This window comes from Pleurodeles waltl, chromosome 1_1 (genome assembly GCF_031143425.1).
Source record: "Pleurodeles waltl isolate 20211129_DDA chromosome 1_1, aPleWal1.hap1.20221129, whole genome shotgun sequence".
In the NCBI taxonomy this organism is placed as follows: Eukaryota; Metazoa; Chordata; class Amphibia; order Caudata; family Salamandridae; genus Pleurodeles; species Pleurodeles waltl.
The window spans coordinates 204555510-204567980 of NC_090436.1; the positions used below are offsets into that span (position 1 = coordinate 204555510).

Below are 12471 nucleotides of genomic sequence, written 5' to 3' on the forward strand. Positions count from 1 at the left end.
ACCGCACTCCATCTCAACCAGAGACCTTTGTTTGAAATCTCTACAAGATCAATCAGTGACTCTTCAAGACGGTGAAACACTCGGGCAGATTTCGGCATGCGCAAGGTCAGAGAATCTGGGATGCCCTTAACTCCAGCCTTAATGCTGAAGCCAATCACATGACGTCCAGTGGCTTTCTGAAATGTGAATTTTCCAGACTTGCCTTCACTAGAGATTGACTTGAAAGGTGTGGTTATGAAGAATACTGAGCACGAGGACTGCTGTATTAATCCGAGTTCACAATCCAGGATGTGCAAATTGCACACAAACTGGCTTGCAAACGGGGCTGCAAAGTGCTATGTAACCTGTGTACAAAGCGGTCACATTGCAAATTGTTCATTCACAGAGGGCCACAAAAGTATCTACCTAGTGAAAATGAATTAGGCACGTCACTATTTCTGACCCATTATATAAATGTATGGATGTGGACCCGAGAAGGGGCAGCACACCTCTGCTTCAAAATCAAAATAAAATCAGGATTTATAGAGAGCAATTACTCACCCGTCAGGGTCTTTAGGCGCTGAGGGGGTTTGTCCTCTGAGCTTCAGCTGAAGAGCCAAGTTTTAAGGTCCGTCCTGAATTGAGGTAGTGTTGGTGACTGCCTGAGGTGTTGGGGCAGGGTGTTCCAGCTCTTTGCCGTGAGGTAGGTGAAGGATCTTCCACCAGCCGAGGTCTTCCGTATGCGGGGGACAGTGGCTAGTGCTTGTTGAACCTTGTTGAATGGAGCAGAGAGGTCTGGTGGGGGAGTAGAAGGTGATGCGGTGGTTGAGGTAGGCAGGTACTAGCTCGTAGAGGGCCTTGCATGCGTGGGCAAGGAGTTTGAAGTTATTTTCTTTTCTCGATAGGAAGCCAGTGGAGGTCTCTTAGGTGACTCGAGATGTGTTTGTCCAAGATGAGTCTGGCTGAGGCATTTTGGATGTGCTGTAGTTTCTTCAGCTTCTTCTGGGTGGTGCCGGCATAGAGGGCGTTGCCATAGTCGAGTCTGCTGGTAACCAGGGCATGAGTTACGGTCCTGCGGTAGTCCTTTGGGATCCGTTTGTAGATCTTCCGGAGAAGTCAGAGTGTGTGGAAACAGGAGGATGCTTGTCGGGTCATGGTGAGCAATGGGTCCAGGATGAAGCTGAGTTTGCGTGCGTGGATTGCTGGGGTTGGAGGGGGTGCAGAGGGTGTATGGTCTCCAGGAGTCATCCCAGGCTGATGTGGAGGGTCCCAGGATGAGGATCTCGGTCTTGTCAGACTTGTGCTTGAGGCAGCTGTCCTTCATCCAGGCAGCGAAGGCTTCCATCCCGTTGTGGAAATTCTTCTTGGCAGTTGTGGGGTTATGGGTCAGTGAGATGATCAGCTGGGTATCGTCAGAGATGATGTTCAGACTGTGGTTCCTGACAGTGGATGCAAGTGGGACCATGTAGATGTTGAAGAGTGTGGGGCTCAGGGGGGAGCCCTGTGGAACTCCGCAGCTTATCTCTGAGGTTCTGACAGATTCTGCTTCTGCCTTTGTATTCTCAAACGGGAATGCATTGCTTGCCTCTTGATATGACAGATGCTGCTGTTAAAAAAGGTCTCCTTGTTCAGGAACCCATCTGGTAGACAAAGCAGTGGTCACACACAGAAAATAAATAATAAGATTTAGAAGGAAGACAAAAAGTGCTACAGCTAGATATGAACACTAATGAAGGAACAGTTGCCATTTTTTTCACAGTTATCTTCAATCATGTGTGCAAACAGGTCTGTGATTCTGACCCAAAGTAAACAACAATGTGGTGGGGCTAGTGTTCTTCCATTAACATAAACAACAATTAGGTCCTCATGCCAACCAGCCAAAAATGGTTAGCAATGTTGAGGTTTCAAATAGTGCAGTTCATAAAGTACTAATCTTATAATCCTAAAGAGAAAAACTCACCTCATCAGCAATGCAGACTCCTCCCCTCTCTCTTATCAGTTTGTAAGCCTCCTTTAAAAATCCTTTGGGATACTGAACTGATCCACCAGAACCCTAAAAAATAAAACCAATTTAGTAGCCAATCTGCAGGGATTATCCACTTTCCTTCTGAGGGGGTTTTAACACTAGAACAATAATGTTCCATCTTGTGACTTACTTTTACTTCCACGCTTAAATCAATACTACAACCAAAGTACAAGAAAATACCACTGTCCCGACATCCATATGGATCATAATGTATGTCACAGGATAGATGTATTCTTGCATTCTGGAACTTGAAATGTGTATATTTTTAGACGGTTTTCCTTTAGGCAGTCACAAAAAAGTTGTCTTTTTGAGTCATAGGTTGATGCCTATGATTGCTGCTCTTTTTTTAGAGGCTTAAACAAATTCCTTAGCTGTAAGAACATAAACCTATAAAAACTGTAGATTTTTGTCCATACCCCTAAGCCTTTCCACAGGCAAATAGGGATATTTGGGATAGAGGTGAAAATGCATTTTTACTTTTATTTTTATATCGCCTTGAACATTCCTTCCAATTGGTTTTTGAATATTTTTACACCCTGTTTTCAAATTTCAGTTTTTTTTTGCAATAATATTATGTGCACAAGTTGGATCCATAAAACCATTTGGATGTTTTTTGAATATCCAAAATGCTTAGACTTTGAGGGAGCTTACCAGCTTGCAAGTGGCCACCACACTTTCCCGAGGACACACCACCCATGTTCCCACACCTATCCTATCATTTAAGCTACAATTTCGAGTGTAATTGTCAATAGAGCATAACTATTATAATCAAAATGTGCCATTAGTGTCCGCAGTTGGAAACTCTTGGAGCACCGAGTTGATACTAGGTGTGCAAAACCTTTTGTCACAATTGGGACACTAGCATTTAAAATTCACTACATTGATATTTTAGTTCAGTTTTTACTATTTTTCTACTTTGATGAAACCTGACTGGGGCCTATAATTAACGATGTCCATCAATGTAGCCTTTAACACACAAGTAAGTACCATGCAGGTACGTATTTGTACCTTTGCCACACAGTAGTTTACCATTCAGGTAAGTATTTTTTGAAAGGTAAAGTAAGCCAAATATAACCTGAATAAGGCAACTATAACCTGAGAAAATACGAGTACCAGGCCTCTTCTTTCCTTCAACAGATCACCACTGCTCCTTGTGCTGACAAGGGCCTGATATATGATAGGAGGCAACCTTTTGCAAAAGAGCACATATACAGATGAACCTTGCTGTATGAATATTAATAATGGCGGGGGCTCCACTAGAGTAATATTTAACACTATGGAATGCTTGTATATCATGAGGTGGGCTATACGAATATCAAGCAAGACACTGATGTATGTGTTTGGTTCCTAAAAAGGGAGGGAGGGCATTGAGGTGTTGTGTTCCTATTCAGAGAAGTCTTGCCTTGGCAGTTCTGACTGGATTGTTCCTATTGGGGTGGGGTTGAGACTGGTTGCATATGGCTGCATCCAACCGGTGGTGACATGGTATGCAGAATAACGATGGAAAGGGATGTGGGTCCGAATAATTAACAGTGGCTGAAATTAATTCAAGCTTCATATTAGGCTTTTTTGACCCTGAGCTAGGCCTAAGTGTATCTCCTGAGGTGAACTCAGGCAGCAGTGAAGGTGGATGAGAGTAGGACATCAGTCAATGTTGGCAATCTCAGCAACTTCAGTGGATGGGCAATTTCAGCAACTTCAATAGATGATGATCATGTTATGAAAATTATTGGTCTACTTTACTGCTTAATTTGATTTATGAGAAATGTATTTTATGATCAGATGGCATATATAATGATTTGTATTTTCTCATCATATGATGGTATGATTTGTATCAATAAAACAATATAACAACTTTTTCTCAATGATTTATTTTCTGTGGTGTATTTTGCTCTTTGTGCAATGCTCTTGTACTCAGATTTTTCTCCCTACAACTTTGTGGCAATGTGGTAATATTTAGTCAGGGGGATAAACTGACTTTTGTGGGTGAGAGCACAGGGCTATTTCTCAGCTCAACCCACTTTGTTATTTGATTTAGTTACACATCTCAGTACTAGAGTTTAGAAAACATATTATACTGTCCCACTCCCTTCTATGATGGCTGTGATCAAAAGAGAGAATGAAGGAAGGAAGGATGGATGCTTGGAGGGAGCAAGCCCAAAGGTGAATAGGCAAAAATCATGCCAGTCATGGAATGGAACAACTGGGTAGCATTGCCTCTGAAACTGTATATCAACTATTTCTTTGTTTTGTCACCAAGAACTCCTGAGCAGGTCTTCATTTTGGAAAAAAAATATTTTTTCCATTCTCTACTACTTGATGCTTTGGAGGATACCAAAGGGCTGCAACAATGTTCACATTAGGAAGCTCCGTTTAAAAAGACAGTAAACCATTCCTCCGCCTCTCTGTTGTTCTGCTCATGTCTGGTAATCTTAGGCTTCTAGTGTTTTTAAAGGTAAAGTTCTGCAGTCCAGCTGATTGCCTCTGTGGGATGAATCATTTAAGTCAACAATAAAGATTCCCACCCATGGAACACTCTGGTAAGGACCTCTTCTGGGAATCTGAGATGCCTTACATATGCCCATGCTGTATTTCCAAGAGAAACTCACTTTTTTTAAAACCATTGTTAAAGCCAATAGTTCTAACAAGTTGAAAGTTAGGAAAAGAAGCAATATGACATGGTCAGCGCTCACCATGAGAGGAAGTGCCCTATTTTCTTAGTGTTGGATTATTCTCAGCCTTCACACTCAACAAAAAAAACATTTTCAGAAACAATAACACCTTGTACGCATACATAAATCAACAAGAAATTAAAACACACAGGAAATGTGAACCAAAGGCTGGGGGTGCTCAGCAAAACACAAATTAAACAGTAATAAAAATAAACGATAACCGTCATCCATGAACAGATAGAGGGGCTACACAGCAGTCAAAAGTTTTCAAAAGTGAGAAGAATCATGGAATGGCTGCAATGTATGAAATTCAAACACTGAAAGGCACTCAAGGAAAAAAATACTTCTTGTTTAATTATCTTACCTTCCACTGAAGTTCACGGTATTAGCCCTGCATGAAGATAGCGTCAAAAAGGCCTGGTAGAGCAGGGAGCACAGCGCTTTCTGTGTTTTTTGTAGCATCTTCAATACTGCTGGAATGACTTTTGAGCAGTTTTGGTCTGGCAGTACCATAGTGGGCAAGCAACGAAGGGAAAGAGAAAAAGCAGTGGGGGGATGGACACGGCAGGCAACAATAGAGGAGGTGGGCAGAGGCAGATCAGACAAAAACAACGCAGGAGGGGCGGGTGTGGGAGAAAAATGGCAAGCAACAATCGGGAGGTTGGAAGGGGATGCAAGTAAAAAGAAATAAATTACATCTGAAAGCAGCGAGCAGTGGAAGGACAATGTGCGAGGGAAACAGCACTTGGGCTATACTCACAAAATCAGAGTGACAATGAAGCCAACAAATGTTAAGCAACGGGCTGGCTCTGAGCCCTGTGCAAGTAAATAAAATGTCTTGCAAGTGACAGCGCATGTGCGGTCTCAGGCGAGACACAAAGTATAGGACACGGGGAAGGTGGTGGAGGGTGCAAAGTGTCAAAGAGGTGAACGTGCCTACCAGACATCCTGAAGGTCATAAAACAATAAACAGTTCCCCCAAAACATTTTAGGGGTGCCATGGTGATAGCAGGAGAGTGTTTAAGGTGGGGGCTGGAATGTATCTTTCCTGAGTGGAAACAGTCTTATCCACTTAGCTTTTACCACACAAGTAAGTGCCCCGCACAGTACTTTACCATTCAGGGAAGAATTTTTCTTTTAATAAATAACATATTTTTTAAGTTGTTTCAAAAAAGTGATTCTAGGGTTCAGGAGTAGATAGCGATAAAGTGAGGTAATTGTGATTTTTAGGTGAGCAGAGGTAAAGGGAGGTAAGGGTGATTTAAGGGATCTGGGTAAATAGAGGTAAAGGTGATATAAGGGTTTTGATGTGGGTAGAGGTAAAAGGACGTAAGGCTGATTTTAGGTTTCAGGGATGCGTAGAGGTAAAGTGAGGTAAGGGTGTGTAGGAAAGTGTTCCTTTTTGACATGGTCACCCCTCACTTCTTGTCACTGGTACTGATGTTTTTCAACTGATGTGCACTGTGTCCCTGCAAACCAGGTGCCAAGTGCCAGTGCTATTTCTCTAAAACAAGGTAAAGTGGTCAAATTGTGTACAATTGGTACAATTTAGCACACCTGTAAGTCCCTAGTAAATGGTACCCCGGTACCTAGGGCATGGGTACTAAAGAGGGTCCCTAAGGGCTGCAGCATGTATTATGCCACCCTATGGGACCCCATACAAATTGCATGCAGACTGCCATCGCAGACTGCGTGACACAGTGCAAACCGTGTGTGAAAAAACGACATGGCACACTACTGTGTGCCATGCTGAAGTCACTGTATATAATACATGTAAGTCACCTTTGCAGCAGGCCTTATAGCCCTAGAGTAAGGTACGTTATATTACATGTAAGGGCATAGCTGTATGAGCAGATATGCCCTTGTTCTGTACCGTTCAATTACTGGATGGTACAAGTGAACAATGAAGCCCTCTTAAGTATATGTACTGAGCACTGGTCATTACGAGTCCCCCAGCTACATGATGGCTTCACTGAAACCTTTGGTGTTTAGTATCAAACACTGTTTCTTAATAACCCCATACCGATGCCAGTATTGGATTTATTATGACATGCACCCAGTGGGCACCTTAGAGGTGCCCCCTGAAACCCTACCCGTCTTCTAGTGTACTGGCTGACTGGTCACGACCACCCTGCACCCACAGATGAGTTTCTGACCCATTGTAGATGAGAGTGAGTGCTCTCTGAGGTCAGGAAATAATGCCTGCCCCAGAGAAGGTGTTATCACCTCTTCCAGCAAGATGGCTGGTAAATCTGCATACCAAGGTCCGAGGCTTTTAAGTCTCTGCTGCCTTTGATATGCAACCCCGAGGCCGCCAGACCTGGAGCATGCCACCTCCTGCCATGAAGCCTATCCTGCAGCAGGATAGGTGTGGAATTAGCTATTCAGTAAGTGTGTTGCACCTCCAGATGGTCTCACCTCTAAGGTGGGCTACCTTATGTGCTCCACGAAGGAAGGGTTTTGCCATCTTGATTTTGGTGAAAGTAGGAACTCTGGGTAAGAAAAATGCCCACTCTCCCCAGGAAATGGTTATCTAGAGGGTGTAGTCAACCTAGGGATAAGTATCCCATTGGCTAATACCCTCCACTCCCCTTAACGCCCCTAAATATGTTATTGTGGTGGCCCTCTGACACCAGGAACTCTCAGATTTGCCTGACTACAGGAAGAAGAAGGACAAAGAATAGTCAAAGATGCAAGAAATGTGGAATAGCTGTGAACGTGGTGCCAACCCCTGCCAGCTCCTGTCCTGACAATTGCAAAGACCCGTCTTGTCCTGCAGCTGTGTATCCTCCCAAAGACCCGGAGAGCCACCAGCACTTTGTCAACCAGCCACCATCTCCACTAGAGTGGAGGAGCCACTAAATTACAGCATGTAGGCACCAACCACATAGTCCAGTCTAACGATCTTCTGACCACTGGGTCCAACAAAGCAGTAGCAGCCTAGGAGGAGGTCGCCGAGTTTCCAGGAGGTCAGCCCTATTGATCCAACCAGTCATTGAGAGGCTGATCCACCCCAGAGGCTCCCTGAACTAATACCCAGGGTACCGGAACCTATTTCAAACACCAAGCTTTGTTTGTGTTTAATCCAAACACCACCTCCATCTCAACTCACCTGCACATTGAGGGACTTTGAGAGCGGTTAGCCCGACGCCAGAAGCCGTCTTGCTTTATTTCTTTTCCCTCTTCTGCAGGTGCACCGAGATACCATGAGAGCCTCAAACTTGTCGACCCGCTAGACAAAACACCTATGCATACAAGACCCACAACTTGAGTTCATTGGAAACAAAGGTCTCCGTGGACCTGAGACCCTCAAGAGCTGAGCGGCACCTTGAGCTCTGTCTGACTGGTCCCTGGACCCCACAGACTTTTCTTACATGTACTTTTCCCCATTGGCAATAGCATGTAGCACTTGAGGCTACTGCCGCTGAAGGCACCTCTGCACCCAGACAAATCAAGCAGGTAAACCCAAACTGTTGGTGCTTACTTGGACCTTGGCCTCAGCTTACCTTAAGTCCAGAAGAACAGTCATAGGATAACATTACCACATGCAGGCTCATGCCTCAAATTTGACAATTTCGACAGCTTGCTATTTCTAACGTTTTACTTGTGAAAATGTAATAACGCTTAAACTACTTACCTGTTAATGTTGATTCTGGTCTCAAATCATATATACAAATCTGTGATATTTTTCTGAATTGGTCTTGTGTTTCTTAATGAGTGTCTGTGTATCATTTATTGACTCTGTGTGTCCAACAAATGCTGAACACTCCCCTCTGATAGGCCTAAACTGCTTGACCACACTCCTGCAAATGGAGCACTTGGGATTAATTAAAGTAAGGCCTGTAAACCAGATATGGGTTGTCTGGACTACATTGGTACAACACATAAATAGCCAACTTCCTACATTTGGTGGATACAAGGTGGGATACAAGACTTTGCATTTGCTAATACCAGCTGGTCAATAGGTGATACAAATAATAAATCCACTATTGACACTAGCTCAAAATTATTTTCACATTTTCTTTATTTTTTCCAAATTTTCTAATTCAAACTGTTAGGGTCTTGTTTTAAGTCCCCCATTCCTCGGTATTGGACATTTAAAAAGTTGTTCTAGTTAGTTAGATCTTAAAAAACTTGTCTTAGAATCTTTTTGTAAATTCCTTAAAAGGTTCCTACTACAGTAAACATGTCCGCCCCAGAGGAGAGAGTTGAGGAACTCAACCTGACCCCTTAATTGCAACTTAGTTTGGAGCAATTAAAGGGCCTCTGGAAGGCTTAAAATATTAAAACAGAGAATACATCAACCACAGCACAACTCCAGGAGTTGCTTGCTGAGTTTGATAATGCCCAGGCAAGAGAGAAAAACATTGACAATAATGAAGATTACCCAGTAAGTGAAGATGAGACGGACAACATCCTAATAGGGAAAGCATCCCTTTCAATCCCCCAGGGGAAGAGGACAATAATAGGAACCACTTCCCTAAAATTGTACCTGGAGGATGGCCAGCCCCCTCCAGGCCCATATAGGAACTAGGAGATCCAAATCTAGAGCTGGAGAGACTAGCCAAAAGAGTAGCCCTTGAGGCCATAATCCTAGCCATAGAAAGAGAAAGGGCTGAGATGGGTCAAGCACCTAGGAGTGATGGCAGCAATATGGTAAATAGGGAGAGGGGAAACATTTGATCCTAAAATACCCAAAGGGAATGTCCCCAAATATGCTGAGGCTCAGAGCAGGAGTTAAAAGAGGCCATACCATTGAATAAAATAGGCCCCTATGTATTCTATAGGAGTAGCGCCACAATGTTGGGACTCCTCCTGCAGAGCACATCAATAGCGTAAAAAAAATTACGCTATGGCCCCCTACCCTGTGACATGGTGCGCCATATTCTAACTACAGTGCACACATGGTGGTGGTAGGGGGGCGCTAAAGGGTGCAAGGAAAGTCGTGCTGCCTGTTCCCTTAGGCAAGGGTCGCTCCCCTAGGGAACAATTTTATTTTAGGCTGGTTATCGGCCTATTTTTCTTAGGCCAATCTGCCCCCAAGGGGGGCAGAAACCACTAGACACCACAGATTTATTTTTTTGCGACCATTTCACGCAAGGGTAACGACCCCTTAGGCAAGGGTCACTCCCCTGGGTGGCAAATTTATTTTAGGCCATTTCTGCCCCCGGCGGGGCAGAAACCACTTAAGCACCAGGGATTGGTGTGTGTTTTTTTTTTTTTTTGGGGGGGGGGCAGCCCCCTGGGCAAGGGTCACTCCCCACAGGGGCACATTACAGTTTGCCATATCTGCCCGGGCAGATCAGCCTATTTTTGGAAGGCCCATCTGCCCCCAAGGGGGGCAATAAGCCCACCAGAGACCAGGGAAGATTTTTTGTTTAAAAAAAGAAGAGGGTGGGGGTATGACCATACCCCCACCCCAAATAAATGGGGCCAATGGGGCAATTACCCCCGATCCACTACCTGGGGGGGCGGGCAGAAAACCTACTAGATGCCAGGGAATTAAAAAAAATAAAAAATAGAGGGGTGGTGGCTACCAACCAGTATGGGCACACAGTGCAGCACCACTTTTCTTGCACCCCTTAGCGCCCCCCTAACGCCACCATGTGTGCGTCATATTTAAAATACGGTGCACCATGGAGGTAGTTAGGGGACCACCGTCAACATTTTTTACGCTAGTCCGGCGCTTTGCAGGGTTAGCGTAATTTTTTTTAATGCTAATCCTGCAAAGCACACAGAGGCCCATTGCAACCAACAGACGCCTCCTTTTAACGCCTGCTCTGAGCAGGTGTTAAAAGTGCTGGGAAATAAATGATGCAAAGAAATCTATCAGATTTCTTTGCATCATTTTTTGGGATCTCCGTAACGGGGGAATGCCATCTTTGCATACATGATGACTGGTGCAGGCAGAATGTAGCCCAAAATGATACAAAGTGCCACTTTGTAAATATGGCGTGGCGTTTTTTGCCTTCTAATGCCACATTAGCGTAAAAAAATTGACTCTAATGTTGTGTTAGAATAGCGCTAGGGGCTCTTAAATATGGGGCATATTTGAAAAAAGTGGCGCTGGACACAGTGCTGCACCATTTTTCTTGCGCCCCTTAGCGCTCCCCTAACACCACCATGTGGGCACTGTATTTAAAATACGGCACAACATGGCGGTAGTTAGGTGACTAGTGTCAGTATGTTTTAAGCTAGTCTGGTGCTTTGCAGGATTAGCGTAAATAATGTTGATGCTAATCCTGCAAAGCACCCAAAGCCTATTGTAATCAACAGAATCCTCCTTTTAACACCAGCTCTGAGCAGGCGTTAAAATTGACAGGAAGAAATATGTCAGATTTTTTTGCGCCATTTTTTGGCCCCCCTAATGGGGGAATACCACCTTCGCAAAGGTATACAAAGTGGTGCAATGCATGGACTGTGCTACTTTGTAAATATGGCACTGCGCTTTTGGCCTTATAACGCCACATTAGCATAGACAAAATTACGCTAATGTGGCGTTAGAATGGCGCTAGGGGCTCTTAAATATGCCCCTATATTTTATGTGGCTAGCTGAGTGCATTAGTAAAGCCAGCCTTTACAAGTGCTTTAAAACACATGAATGTATGTAAAAGGAGAGTGAAGGAGAGATGAGGGGCACATTTGTCAGGTGGTAGTGAGTGAAACCGAGGAGGAGGTCATGGGATGCGGGGGGGGCACAATAAACTGTCGCACAGGGTGCCACCAGTCCTAAAGCCGGCCCTGATTTTGCTAGTTAAGTTGCTCACCTGAATTGGCTCAGCAATAAATCCAGCTATCCCTTTAGGCACACACGTATTTAAGGTCTCCTTTAACTGGTCAACATACTTGTCATTTGCTTGACAACTACCTGCGATGAGAAAGCAGACACACAATAAACATCTCTTGCTCACAGCTGACTTATATTCAACATACACAGCATTTTTTCATTTTTATGGGCAAAGTCTTTTTTGTAATCACGTCCTGATGTAATGGATATCAGCATTTTATATTAACATATTAGTAATCAATTATGTTGTACGAGGATGTCGACCTTAAATGTACCTAGTGCATTTTATGGGTAAATAACTCATGTTTACAGAATTAGAATGAGACTTCCCTCTTACTAAAGACACAGCAAGGAGGAAAGCCGTACATCAACCAGATACAGGAGAACGGACAGCCTTAAAGAAAGTGTTTCTGGATCTTTAATGCAAAAGTAATAAAATGATATTGCTTTTGTCTAAACAAATCTCTGCACTGAAGAAAACTCTATTAAATATATTAAATACTATTGTTTCTCCTTTATCAAGAAATGGTGGGCGATGCACTGCTTTGATTGAAATATTTTACTAAGTTGATTTGGAGCAACCGTTGTCTATTTCATGAATTCTGTTTTAAAAAAAAGAAACCGGCAGAATCAGAGTACTCTCTTTTGGTCAAGTGGTAACCAAGACCTTTTCGAATCCCTAAAATTACATGCATAATAAATGTACTTGTAGGGGCTTTCAGCCAGCCTTCTTCATGCATTGGTCAGTTTTGGTGTCATCCCCATTTTAATTCGCCCAATAACATACAGCATGGGGCAGTGGGTCACCCCACTTGAGCGATTTGATTACCTCCCTGTGAGTGTCCGCATTCCATTCCTGCACAGTGTGCATTTACACACAAGTAGTCCTCGTACAATTTTACAAAAAAGCATTCACAAACAACAGTATCACTAGCAAAGGTAAAGGTAGGCAGCCAATGCCAATGCTTGTAATGCATTCTATTAAGTTTTCAAAGCATAAAAACATT

At 43.6% G+C, this 12471-nt stretch overlaps 1 protein-coding gene across 1 annotated transcript in view; it reads right to left on the reverse strand.

The window, feature by feature from the left end:
• Positions 1-12471, reverse strand: part of AGXT2 (alanine--glyoxylate aminotransferase 2) — a 206065-nt gene that overhangs the window by 80026 nt on the left and 113568 nt on the right. The window contains exons 8-9 of the mRNA XM_069220773.1: positions 11445-11545; positions 1940-2032 (exon numbers count right to left, since the gene is read on the reverse strand). Coding sequence (XP_069076874.1) covers positions 1940-2032; positions 11445-11545 — 194 coding nt within the window. The remainder of the gene's footprint in view (positions 1-1939; positions 2033-11444; positions 11546-12471) is intronic.